We start from the raw sequence: 13,989 nt of genomic DNA, 5'->3' as shown, positions 1-13,989 counted from the left end.
AAGCCCTTAGCCAAGCAACTTGGAACACAACAGAGGCTGAAATAGTTATCTTTATTTGACCTATAGGAAAACACACTGGGACTAGTCTCCCCTTAGTTGAAAGCAGGATGGAACTTCAGCTACCTTAATGCTTTCTCCTCACCCAAAACTTCCAGATACATTTATGTCCAGTAGCAATTTGATGTTAAAATTAGCATTTAATGTTTCACTTTATCACACATTATTCTGATGCCCTGGTACCCATTGTTATTACCTGCACTTTTCTGACATTAAAACATATTACAGAGTATTCTCCGTGTTGGACTAGACTTACTATACTAGTTAGTGCCTCATCTGGCATTCAATTATTTTTTTTAATTATTTTTCTTTATTGATTTTTAGAGAGGGAGAGAGAGAAACATCGATGAGAGAGAACATCGACTGGCCGCCTCCTGCATGCCCCCCACCAGGGATTGGGCCCACAACCTGGGCAGGTGCCCTGACCAGGAATCAAGCAGGAAACGTTTTGGTGCAAGGGTCGACACTCAACCACTGAGCCACACCAGCCAGGCTCACTTACTTTATATATAACCTTTGATAAGAAAAGGTAGCCCAAAATATTCCCTAACAGGGTAGATATATATTTACTCTGCTCACTTCACAACAGAATAAAATGGCTTTGTTAATTTCAGATGGCAAAAAATCCAGATTTGAGACTCCAATGTATAGGTATACCTATTAATGCAAATAAGCACATTTTGGAATGTAGGAGGTAGCATATAGCTTATAAATATGAAAAACAATAGTCCCTTTCTAAAAGTGGATCTCTTTACTGAACATCATCCTTAGACATCACAATTTTCCAGTATTTATACAGATGGGGCAAAAGTAGGTTTACAGTTATTCATATGGAAAATACAATAACTAATAAATAATAATACAATAAATTATTTCACATACTTATAACTGTAAACCTACTTTTGCCCCACCCTGTATGAAAAGTTCCAAGACCAAAAACAGCTTTGACTTACCTAGTAATATAAAAATGTTCACAAAACTAATCAGCAAGAAAGAAAAATCCTTCAACCCACGGTAAACCGTTTTATAATGCAACGCCAAATTGGGAGATAAATAACTAAAATGTTTAACACTAGAGACATAAATTCAAAGTTGCCTGTGGGTAGCCATGTACAACAGAGGATCAGATGGGGAAGTTTGGTTTATAAGATATCCTACATATTTTCTTAGACAAAATCAACAACAATCTGTAATAATCCAGATTTACTATGGAATAATTGTCAATGTTTATATCTGTGACAATGATGAAAACAACCCAGTTTTATCTGGCAGATGGAAAAAACAATCCTAGGGTAGTTTTCAAAAACAGTGCAGCTGACAAAGGTAAGTTTCAAAGGGCCCTAACTACTTAGTGACAAGAATACGAATGAACGTGTTCCATGGAAAATTCCATCTCTTAAATCGCACCACTCTTCCTATCGGCTTTACCTTTCCCAGTATTTCCCAATCTAATCACATCTACCTGTTGATCCTTCAGATACAAGGTGCCTTTACTCCCGTATCTTTTCAATGCTTTTTCCCCACAGAAGTTCTCCTTATGAAGACTACACAAGGAAAGTTCGAGGAGGAAAAAAAGGGCAGAAAGGGACCAAGCCACTTCCCTCCCTCACTCATCAGTATATAAAACTGCAGTAAGTTTTCCTGTGTTGAAATTAACATGCTTTTATAATGAGTAACATCTTGGTGGTAGGGTATATTCAATACACTGAAAGTAAATCAATAGAATTTGCCAGGCAGAGAACTAAATATAGGACTTACAGTTACCTCCTAAAATGTCATTTCTATTACCAAAAAAAGAGGCTGCTTTTTCAGTTCCGATAGTCATGCTGGGATTTAACTTTTTAGTCAATTCCAGTATTTATAATTTTTTAAAAAATCATTATTTTAAAAAAAGTTAATTTAGCTCATATCTCATGGTTCATGAACTTCTAGGACAGGAGCAAGATAAATTCTTGTTTTAAACAAAAAATAGACCATATTAGTTGAGTGGACTTTAATTAATTCATTGAGATACCTGCAACTGCTAGCAAAATTTTTCAGTGTATGTTATTTTAACTTGGAGAAACAATTTTGTGTGCTTTATATTTTTTTCCATTCAAATTGGTTTACCAACATAAATTGAAAATTATTAAAATTATCCAACAAATTGTACATAACTTTAAACATCCTACAGAAATGACGTGTTACCAGTAATTTACAATTTTAAAAAACTCAGCCACAAAAAAAGTCAAAGCTAAAAACAAGATTTTTACTATGAATCAGTGCTTCTATTACCCTTCTGAAAGAAGTTATATTTTAATGTGATGTCAAGGCAACATTGAAAGTTTTTCTTTAAATTAACCACCTAAGTTGTCTCTAAAATTACAAAGAATCAAAGTCTTTTACAGGTCAAGTGCAGTAAACTAAAATGTTCTTTCAGCACAAAGCAGCACTAGAAAAAGTAAGTTATAAATGAGTTGACTAGTTTTGCAGTGGCTGCTCCATCAATGACAGACATCAGACGGTATCCATCCAGAGCAGACACAACTACAAGCTAGATGCGAAGACTGTCGCAGGCATGGCTGAAACGTCCTTTGTTTTTGTATCTTTCTACTTTAAATGAAGTGGATTTTTAAAAAGTCTAAATCAGGTCACATAAGTTGGCTGCTTAAATGACAACATGATGAGGTACCAAAAGCTCTGAATATCCCTAACGTTCAGCAGGATTTACCAGAGACGTATAATAGCTTGTCGGGGGAACTTCCAAATAGTTACGCTTTGGGATTAAAATAAATTCTAGAAGAGGACAAGATTAAAGAGATTGAAAGGGTATTCTCTAAAACAGAAATGAGCAACTCTTCCTTCAGAATTCACTTGGAATAGCACATTAACAAATATAAATCTTCTCTGATAATGTCCCAACATTGAGTCAAGATGGCCAACTAGCACCAAGAAGTCATATGTTCAGTCACAGTTCTCTTGGCAATTAAGCTTATTTTTCGTTCCAGTCCAAGCACAAATGTAGATCACCGAAGACAGTACTGGAAGCGCCATTTGCAGGTACAGATTGCAGCCATCGTTGAAGGTAGAAACTGGGGGCGGGAGGGGCAACTTGACTGGGCAATACTAACTAGTAGGAGATGAAATGATTAGGGAATAATGAGGTTGTAAGAAAAAGATCACTGCCCTTATTTGTGTTAAACAGGTCATGTTGAGAAGATAGTTATTTGTTCAAGATAAAGTTGCTACATTAAAGGGATCACATATGCAGCATGAATACATTGGAATCAAGCTGCACTCAATTAAGGGAAAAAAAGTCCCTAAGTAATCTTTAAAAGTCCGTGTCTCTGCCAGTCACAAAGGGGAAAAGCACCTAGGGTGAACTTCAATTTAATGAGGACCTTATCAGGACCACAAAGCCTGAAACATCTGTTTAAATTCAGAAACACAGCCTCTAATCACACTGGTTAAGTTTGGGAAAACTGGAGGGGGTTTTGTTTTTTTACTTTGTTATTGAATTACAGAACATGGTTTAGATTACTAAGGATTCTAAATCAATCTTCAACCAGCATTAGAACTGAAACACTTTCAAATCCTAAGACACAGAAGACCAAAGAGAAGCAATAGCCATACAAATTAATACGTGCCCCTCTGCTTTCTGCTCTAAGGAAATCTTCCAACCAGAATCACATCGAGAATCAGTGTCAATTCTTCAGCATTCCTGACAACGAGAAAGCACATTCACTGAAGGCTGAAGGTGAGAAAGCAGGTGGTTTAACTTTAATATCTGTGAAGAATGGCGCCAATACAGGAAAGAAAACCATCCAATTTCAGTAAGAATTAATGCAAATTTGGCTAGAAAAAGCCACCAGGCAATCCAAGGGTTCACTGTGGAAGAACGCATGAAAAGTACTCTGAAGTATACACAACAGGTCTAAACATCTCCCTTGTTGCAAATAGTTGTGTGAAATTCAAGATAAAGTTTTAGTCTTATCTTTTAAATGTCAGTATTTTTTCCCATTTATAAGGGAATGAGGAGGAGTCCTCTTTTTTCCGCCACAAAAAAGGAGAGCCACATTAATATGTATATATTCCCATGACTCTTATAATATAGAAGTGTGGATCTCCAAAGCCTAGGGATTTTTTCCTTAAGAGTGGGCCATTCTGGTTACTCTTTTCTTAGAAGGATATTCCACCACAGAGAGCCAGAGGTTTTCCAGATGTGTGTAAGAGAGCAGGTGCGCAAGGCAAGCAAATGAGCGCAAACAGTATTATGGAAAACATTTGAGAAGTCAGCTCCATGAGGATTGTGGGCTCCACAAGAGGACGTGACTGGGTAGCCTGGTCTGACACAGGAACATGAAAGCGATGTATTGCCTCAAAGCTGAAAACCTTCCATAGGAGCCTCACACTGCTGGAAGATGTACTGCTGCTGGCTAAGGTCAACCTGAGGTGCAATGCTGCTGTCCTCATCCTCGGTACCGAAATAATGCTCAATAAGATCAAAGGCCTTCTGGTAGATCTCCTGGTTTTCATGACTCTGTAAGAACTCAATTTTATCCAGACCTAAAATAAAGAATAAAGGAAAATCTGTTGTTTATCCGTAGTAAATTCCAATGAAACGATGTTTTGCCATATGTTTCTTTCCCTAAAGTAAAAGAAGGTTCTCTTCTCCACTTAAATCAAGTATGTATTTTATAATAACATTTTAGAAAGTATTGCTGGGGATTATATCTGAATGTTGGTATTACAAATTGACATCTTAAACCCATATGCAAGCAAAAGCCAGTCCCCAGAAATAGCAATTTCCCTAACAGTCACCACATCATCCAGTGCTGAAGGCCAGTAGCAGAAGAGTTCCTGTGGATTGTACCTAAGACCTAATTAATTCTTCTTGGCTCTAGTTCTGTCTACCTAGGCTCTGAGCTATCCAATTTCATTTCAATGAGTGTGCAATAGCCTTAAATCAGTCAGAATCTGTTTTTATTGCTTAAATTTAGAAGTCTGACTAGAACAGTTAGCCAACACATTCATTCCCTGTATTAAGTTCAAGCCCATCCGAATTAGGCCTTCTTTTACTTGCAGCCATAAGCAGTCTAACAGCTACAGTAAAACCAGAAATAACTACTAACATTGCTCAAAGGAAAAAAATACATATTCATATACACATTCATATTAAAAATTATATACACCAAAAAAGTAAAAAGTTATTTCTGTGAAAAAAGATCTCTAGATAAAGAACATTTTTCTGTTTTATACATTTCAAAATCCCTTACACTAGAAGGTATAACTTTAAAAACATTTTTTTTCTTTATTGGTTTTAGTGAGAGAGAAAGGGAAAGAGAGATAGAAACATCGATGAGAGAGAACATCGATTGTCCGCCACCTGCATGCCCCCCGACTGGGGATCGGGCCCACAATCTGGGCATGTGCCCTGACCGGGAATCAAACTGGTGACCTCTTGGTGTATGGGTTAATGCTCAACCCCTGAACCACACCAGCTGGGCAGGTATAACTTTTAATTTTTTTTATCCTCACCCGAGGACATTTTTGCATTTATCTTCAGATAGAGCAGGAGGGAGAGAGGAGGAAGAAAGGGAAACATCGATGTGAGAGAGACACATCAAGTGGTCGCCACCCACACGTTCCCCACCGAGGCCGGAGACAAACCACAACCAAGGCACGTGCCCCCAGTGGAAACCAAAACCAGGGCTCTCTGGTCCGCGGGCCGATGCTCTAATTGCTGAGCCAAACCAGCCAGGGCTGGGCAGGTATAACTTGTAAGAATGTTTTGTTTTTGTTTTTAATTTTTTTTTTTATTGACTTTAGAGCGAGAGATGGAAATATCGATGAGAGAGAACATCAATTGGCCACCTTGTGCATGTCCGCCATTGGGGATTTGGCCCACAACCTGGTTAGGTGCCCTGACCGGGAATTGAACTCTTGGTGCATGGATCCTGAGCCACACTAGCCAGGCTATAATCATGTTTTTAAAAAATAAATTGTTACAATCATTTTGGAAAACAATTCTGCATTAGCTAGTAAATTTGAAAAATGAATGTACTCTCATGACCTCTAATTCCAATCTCAGGAATAAACAAACCCCAAAACAGTGGTTTTTAACCCATGCTATGCATTAATATCACTCAGGGAACTTAAAAGTTTAAAGTACATTGGTAAAATGATAATTAAGAATACAATTAAGCCCAGCTGGTGTGGCTCAATGGATTGAGGATTGTCCCATGAACTGAGAGGTCCCAGTTTGATTCCGGGTCAGGGCACATGCCTAGGTTTCGGGCTCAATCCCCAGTAAGGGTATGCAGGAGGCAGCCAATTCATGTTTCTCTCTCACATGGATTTCCTATTTCTCTGTCCCTACCTCTCTAAAAAAACCAAAAAACAATAAAAACTGATGAAAAAAAAAAGTATACAGTTAAGACTGAAGGTAGAAACCAAGTGACTCTTTAAGATGAAACTCTTAGAAACCTTTAAAGTCAGGAACTCTTTAGGAACACAGGAGCTGGAGGTGTAATGCAAAATCAAAACTCTCAATCTTATAAGAGAAAAGGAGTCAGGCATTATCTATAGTACATGTGGATATGCTTGAGGCTCAGATGCACTAGTAAGAATACAGAGTACCCAAGGAAAAGCAGGTCAGAAAACTGGGAGATCCTAAGACCCAGCGTAAAACTGGCCCAACTGAAGGGTACTCACTCCTCTTTATATTTACAATACATATTCTTTTCCAATTTTGCATACTAAACATTATCATTCTTAAGAGAACAATTTTTTATATGTGTTTGCTAATGACAGATATGGACAGAAAAGCAAAGAGAAAAAGAAAATGATTTCAGGACATCTGAGTAATACTCTATCTTACCATAAGCTTCTTCAATCAAGGCACAGTAAGGATTAATACCAGTGCCATTTCTTTTAGCTTCTTGTTCTCCAAGCCTCAGGATATTTTCCAAGCCATTTAGGGCAACCTGTACAATCTTAGAGTCCATGACTGTGAGAAGATCACAGAGTGGCTTAATACAACCCAGTTCTACGAGGTACCTAAATTAATAAAAAGAATAATTTAGTCACACAAAGCTTTTAATTCAATAAAACTCATTAGGTTGTGGAAGTGTTATCCTCAACCTGACTACAGAGATAAAAGTAGGCACCCAGACATCAAAATTACAACCAAATTACAGAACAACCATCCTTCAGAACCACCTGAAATCGAACTGAATAGAAGTCCTACAACTATGAAATTAAAGAAGCAGCCACATCGAGACTGGTAGAAGGGGTGGAGGCACGGATGGTCCCACACCCACATTTAGCAGGTAAAAATCAGGAGGGAGCCCTGGCCAGTTTGGCTCAGCGGTTAGAGCGTCGGCCTGCGGTCCAGAGAGACCTGGGTTCGGTTCCCGCTAGGGGCACGTACTTCGGTTGCAGTTTGTCCCCGGCCCTGGTTGGTCGTGCGGGTGGCAGCCACTCGTGTACCTTCACGTCGAGGTTTCTCTCTCTCTCTCTCTCTCTTCCTCTCTCTCCCTCCCACTCTATCTGTACAAAAAATGGAGGAATATCCTCGAGTGAGGATAAAAAAAAAAAAAAAAATCAGGAGGGATACTTCAGCTGTGAAGATCCTCCCTGAGGAGCAAGGGGTCCCCTTCCCACATCAGGCATTCCAGCTCAGGGTTCCAGTGCCAGGAAGAGAAGTCCCCATAACATCTGAACGTAAAAACCAGCAGGAAGTGAGGCTGCTGGAGCCCCAAGCAGTTCCTCTTAAAGGGCCCAAGCACAGACTTACTCCAACTCACTCCCTCTGAGCTCCACTGCAGAGGGGAGGCAGCTCCAAAGGCACCAGAGACATACAGGGGCAGCTCTCTCCTGGACAGACATGCTGAGGGAAGCCGTTGTTCCTTTGGTGAGCCTTTCCCCCTCGAAGCCAGCAGATGGGCACCATATCTGGGACTCCAACAACCTGGCTCACACACTTTGCCCCACCCTGGTGATTCCCTGAGGCCCTGCCCCACCAAGCTGTTTCAGCGGCTTTAGCATAGGATTGACCTGTTTTGCCTCCTGCTTCAGATTTTCCTAAATTCTCTCAAACAAGCAGCATCTGGCCTCAGCGAGCCCCATACATCTTGCTAAGTGGCCCCAGAAGCTTCCAGCCTTGGTTCACAGCTTGGCTTTGCCTGGGTACCTCCAAGCCCAGCACATGAAGCAGCCATCTGCAAAAAGCTTTGTAGGTTATGCCTGGTGGCCCCGAGTAGAACACAGGTAGTGGCTGACCTTGCCCCAGAGCCAACATATCCAGTGGACAGCTTCAGACCACAGCGAAGCACCACCACCCAACCACCTCCACAAGTGACACACTCAACGAGCAGACTAAGTGGATACCAGAGCCCTGCTAAAGTAAGTCTTGCTCTGTGTGGTGGGCCCCTGCAGAGCTGATCATCCAAGATAGTCAGAGGTCAGTGGTCAGTGGACACAGCCAGTCCCTGCAGCTTATCAGCCTGAGTAAAACCCTCCCACTGACGTGCCAACAGCAATCAAGACTCAATTACAACAGAAGGGTGTCAAGCCCACACAAGAGGTGCACCTTGAGGTCCAGCTGGGGTGACCAGGGAAGCTTGTGCCACTGGACCCTACAGGACACCTGCTACAATAGGCTACCCTAGGAAGCCTAGAAGACATAGCAACTCTATCTAATACATAGAAACAAACACAGAGAGGCAGCCAAAATGAGGATAAAGAAACATATCCCCAAATGAAAGAACAGAGCAAAAATCCAGGAAAAGAACTAAACAAAATAAAGATAAGCAATCTAACAGATGCAGAGTTCAAAACACTGCTTATAAGGACGCTCAATGAACTTAGTGAGGGCCTCAAGAGCATAATAAAGGACCAGTCAGAAATGAAGGATGCACTAACAGAAATAAACAATTTACAGGGAATCAATAGTAGAGTAGGCGAAGCAAAGAAACAATCCATCAATTTGGAATATAAGGAAGCAAAAATCACCCAATCAAAACGGCAAAAAGAAAAAAGAATCCAAAAAATGAGGATAGTATACAGAGCCTCTGGGACAACTTCAAGTGTACCAACATTCGCATCATGGGAGTGCCAGAAGGAGAAAAGAGCCAGCAAAAAATTGAAAACCTATTTGAAAAAAATGACAGAAAACTTCACTAACTTGGTGAAGGAAACAGACATACAAGTCCAGGAAGCAAAGACAGTCCCAAACAGGATGAACCCAAAGAGGTCCTCACCAAGACACATCATCATCAAAAAGTTAAAGACAAAGAGAGAATCTTAAAAGCAGCAAGAGAAAAGCAGTTAGTTACCTACAAGGGAGCTCTCATAAGGCCGTCAGCTGATTTCTCAAAAGAAACTTTGCAGGCCAGATGGGAGTGGCAAGAAGTATTTAAAGTGATGAAAAGCAAGGACCTACAACCAAGATTACTCTCTATCCTGCAAAGCTATCATTTAGAATCGATGGCCACATAAAGAGTTTCCCAGACAAGAAAAAGCTAAAGAAGTTCCTCACCACCAAACCAGTATTATATGAAATGTTGATGAGTCTTCTTAAAGAAGATAAAAACACATGCACAACAAAATGACAATAAATACATATCTATCAACAACTGAATCTACAAACAATATGAGCAAGCAAAACAGAAACAAACTCATACAAACAGAGAACTCTTTGTTTATTGCCACATGGGAGGGGAGTTGTGGAGATGGGGGAAAAAGATGAAGGGATTAACAAATACACATTGGTTGTTAGACTGTGGAACCTCAAAGGGAAGGGGGGACGTGGGGCAGGAAGAGAGAAACCGAAGAATTTATATGCATAACCAACAGACACAGGCAATAGTGTGGGAAAGGCAGGAGGGGAGCAGGAGTAGGGAGGAGAGGGTCAAGGGGGGGAAAAAAAGGAAGAACATCTGTAAATCATTCAACAATAGATAGTTTAAAAAAAAAAAAAATAGGCACCCATTCAACCATACAAGCTACACCTTATCACACAAAGAAAGCACACATAAATGAAACACAGTTCTATAGCAGCCAGTTCTATTTTTTTTCCTTCCACAATTACTGAACCCCAAGAATCTCTTTCTTTGAATATGAGCAACTCATTTTGTACAAAGAACTCTTAAAATTTAAAGAGATCAACTCAATGTAAAAATGGGCAAATGATCTGAACGTATATCCCACCAAAGATATATTAATGGCAAATAAGCATATGAAAAGATGTTCAGCATCATATATATGTCATTAGAGGACTGCAAATTAAAATAACAGTGACACTATATACCCACTGAAATGGCTAAAACCCAAAACTCTGACGACACCAAATCCTAGCTAGGATGTGGAGCAACAGAAACTCAATTTTTTGTTGATGGGAATGCAAATTAGGATAAACCTCTTTGGAAGACAGGTTGGCACTTTGTTACAAAGTTTTCTATATGATCCAGCAATCATACTCCTAGGTATTTACCCAGCTGAGATAAAAACTTATGTCCACACAAAAACCTAAACACTAATATTTACAGCAGTTTTATTTATAACCTGCCCAAAACTGAAAGCAACCAAGATGTTCTTCAACAGGTGAATGGATAAATAAATGGTAGTCTATGCAGACAATGGAATATTGTTCAGCAATAAAATAGGAACCCTGCTCTGTCCTATCATCTCAATTTTTCTATAAATCAAAAAGGGTTGTAAAAAAAGGTCTAAATTTTTAAAAAGTAGTTTTATGTCTTATTTATATTATTTACTCAGGAGTAAATTTAATAATACTGTGCCTAAATTCATTTAAATATTTCCTGGCAATTAAGACTATATGTTTTGTGAACAGAATAAGTTGGTTATCTAGCCTTAAAGCCATTGCTGACCATTCCCCATCCTTTATACCATAGTTTTTAGTCAACTTTTCCTTCAAGAATAATTTTCATTATTTTTATTTTTTGTTGTTATTCCATTAATGTATGCATTTATTGGTTGATGCTTATATGTGCCCTGACCAGGGATCGAATCCAAAACCTTGGTATATCAGGAATGGCTCTAACCAACTGAACTACCCAGCCAAGGCTCTCGTTATTTTTCTTAAAAACAAACACCAAGCCTCTTTTATAATTGTCAATACATTAGTTGTTGCAAATTTGGAAAACACTTAAACTTCACAGTCCTATATAGGTGAGTCTATTGAACACCAATTGGCATTTCAGAGACTTGTTCCCAATCTCCAAATTGTCCTCAAACTTGATCCTGGTCTACTCTTTTTTTTTTTTATTATTCTCACTCGAAGACATTTTTCCATTTTTTATTTAGATAGAGTGGGAGAGAGAGAGAGGAAGAGAGAGAAACATCAACGTGAAAGGGACACATCGAGTGGCTGCCACCCGCACGACCCAACCAGGGCTGGAGACAAACTGCAACAGAGGTACATGCCCTTAGCAGGAACCGAACCTGGGCCCCTCTGGACGGCAGGCCGACGCTCTAACCGCTAAGCAAAACCAGCCAGGGCGATCCTGGTCTACTCTTGATGGGATCTCTTCTTCCCACTAAAAGTCCTGGCTGACCTCTGATCTTTTTTTTTAAAATTTATTCTTGAAAACCTACCAACACTTTATTTATTTTTTAATCCTCACTCGAGGATATTTTTCCATTTATCTTCAGATAGAGTGGGAGAGAGGGAGAGAGAGTCATCAATGTGAAAGAGAGACACTGACTGGCTGCCTCCCGCACCACCCTGACAAGGGCTGGGGACGAACCACAACCGAGGTACATGCCCTTGACTGGAATCAAACACGTGACTCATTGGTCTACAGCTGACGCACTAACCACTGAGCAAACCAAGTCAGGACTGACCTGTGATCCTTATATTGCCTTTAAAAAGTTCATTTAGGCCTGGCCAGTGTGGCTCAGCTGTTGAGTGTCCCGATCCCCAGTTGGGGCATACAGGAGGCGGGCCGAATGATTTTCTCTCTCTCTCTCTCCCTCTCCCTCTAACATCAATAAAAAAAAAATAATAATAATTAAAAATAAATAAATAAAAATTAAAAGTTCATTTAGTTTGATAACACTGGTGCTATTTTATGAAAACCAGTGTACTAAAAACTTGTTTGACTGCAAATAAATTTTAAGATTGGCAGAAAGTTTCTAGAACTTTGAGCAAACAGCAGATGACAACTTTTTTTCCAAGACATTAAGGATTAAAAGCTATGCTTTCAGGTCAATGGTGGCAAACACCAAGCCTGTTTTACAAGTCAATTACAAAAGAGGTTTGGCATTTCTTTTCAGACACTCCTGTTCCTTAAATAATCTACAGGATCAAAAGGAATTTCAGGTGTTGTTTTCTGATGAAACCACTAAAGATTTAAAGACCACCATAGTGGTATTTCACTAAAGACAACAATCTGCACCTAAAAGCAACAGGTGACCAGGGCATGTGGGCTGTGTAGAAGGTGTAAAACTGTGTTCTTCTGAGGAAATCCTGAGAAGTGTGAAGACTTGAAAAGATAACTGGAGCCCTGGCCAGTTTGGCTCAGCTGTTAGAGCGTTGGCCTGCGGACCGGAAGTCCCGGGTTCAGTTCCCACTAAGGACATGTACCTCGGTTGCAGTTCGTCCCCAGCCTCTATTGAAGTCGTGTGGGTGGCAGCCAGTCGATGTGTCTCTCTCATATCAATGTTTCTCTCTCTCTTCCTCCCTATCTGAAGATAAATGCAAAAATGTCCTCAGGTGAGGATAAAAAAATTTAAGAAAAGAGAAGATAACTTGTAAACAGCATGAACAAGCACAATTCTATGGTTAAAGTCTGGGAGTGGCTCCTATGGGTGGTGTATTTTGAACAACTGAGTAAAGCAGGCACTGGTCATCAATGCTAGCTGGCTTTTGTGGCAGAAAAGGTTACCATTAAGAAAATTTTCTGTGTCAGGAAATTTAGTCCACAAGAATACATTATTTGAAAGAGTGAACTATATTTCTTAAATTATATTACAGTCTCAAACCTGAGAGACGTGATCTAATTGGTAATTTTACATTTAGGAGTTCCTTCAGAAAGGAAAAATTTATGGGGAAGAAATCTACATACTCTAGAATGGAGGAAAGTGAGTTTTGAGAGACAGAATTGATAAAATCAGATGAGCAACAAACTCACCTTCAAGTAGGATTTTGTTTCCTCCGTGTCCTAATTTCTATCAATAGCACTAACATTTCTGCCCAGTCATCTCTGATTTTTCTCTTTCCTTTGCTAACTATAGCCTACCACTAAGTCCTACAGATTCTGCTTTCCCATACTCAGATCTACATCCCATGCTATAGCTATTATCTTTTTTCTTTTAACTATGTTTTTATGGATTTTTTTTAGAGAGAGGGGAAGGGAAATAGAGATAAGAAACATGGATGTGAGAGAGAAACATCAATTACCTACCTCCTGTACAACCCCTACTGGGGATCGAGCCCACACCTAGGCATGTGCCCAGACCAGGAATCAAACCGGGACCTCAAAGTCCATGGGATAATGCCCAATCTACTGAGTCACACCGGCTGGGCTACAGCTATTATCTTAATCTCGGCCATCACTGTACACTAAACTACTACAATGCCATCTCAATTGTTCTCTTTTCTCTCAAAAGATTATCTTCTTCATTTTGCTCCAACACACTCCAAATCTTCCCAAGATTAAGACCTTCTAACCTAGCAAGATTGATTTGCCTCTTCCAATAATATTTACTATGCATATTCCCTCATACTTCTTTCTCCTCATGCTATGCTCTCTCCTCTAAAACTGCCAAATCTCTACCCAAATGACAACTTTCACCTCTTTCCTGAAACTCTAATGCTAGACAACATTCCTTCTAAAAAAAAAAAATATGGCCCTGGCCAGTTTGGCTCAGCGGTTAGAGCGTCGGCCTGCAGTCCGCAGAGACCCGGGTTCGGTTCCCGCTAAGGGC

The 13,989-nt window shown here is 39.8% G+C and overlaps 1 protein-coding gene across 2 annotated transcripts in view; it reads right to left on the bottom strand.

Annotated features, from left to right (window-relative positions):
* Nucleotides 1-970: 970 nt before the first annotated feature.
* The window catches only part of KPNA1 (karyopherin subunit alpha 1), an 82,416-nt gene continuing 69,397 nt past the window's right edge, over nt 971-13,989 (bottom strand). Inside the window, exons 14-15 of one of the 2 annotated variants that reach the window (XM_036242592.1) lie at nt 6,917-7,095; nt 971-4,602 (exon numbers count right to left, since the gene is read on the bottom strand). In XM_036242592.1, coding sequence (XP_036098485.1) covers nt 4,415-4,602; nt 6,917-7,095 — 367 coding nt within the window. In that variant the 3' untranslated portion in view covers nt 971-4,414. The remainder of the gene's footprint in view (nt 4,603-6,916; nt 7,096-13,989) is intronic. The other variant, XM_036242591.1, reaches the window with a different exon arrangement.

The sequence above is a fragment of the Molossus molossus genome, unplaced genomic scaffold (genome assembly GCF_014108415.1).
Source record: "Molossus molossus isolate mMolMol1 unplaced genomic scaffold, mMolMol1.p scaffold_m16_p_5, whole genome shotgun sequence".
Classification (NCBI taxonomy): domain Eukaryota; kingdom Metazoa; phylum Chordata; class Mammalia; order Chiroptera; family Molossidae; genus Molossus; species Molossus molossus.
This window is presented reverse-complemented; position numbering and strand designations above follow the sequence as displayed.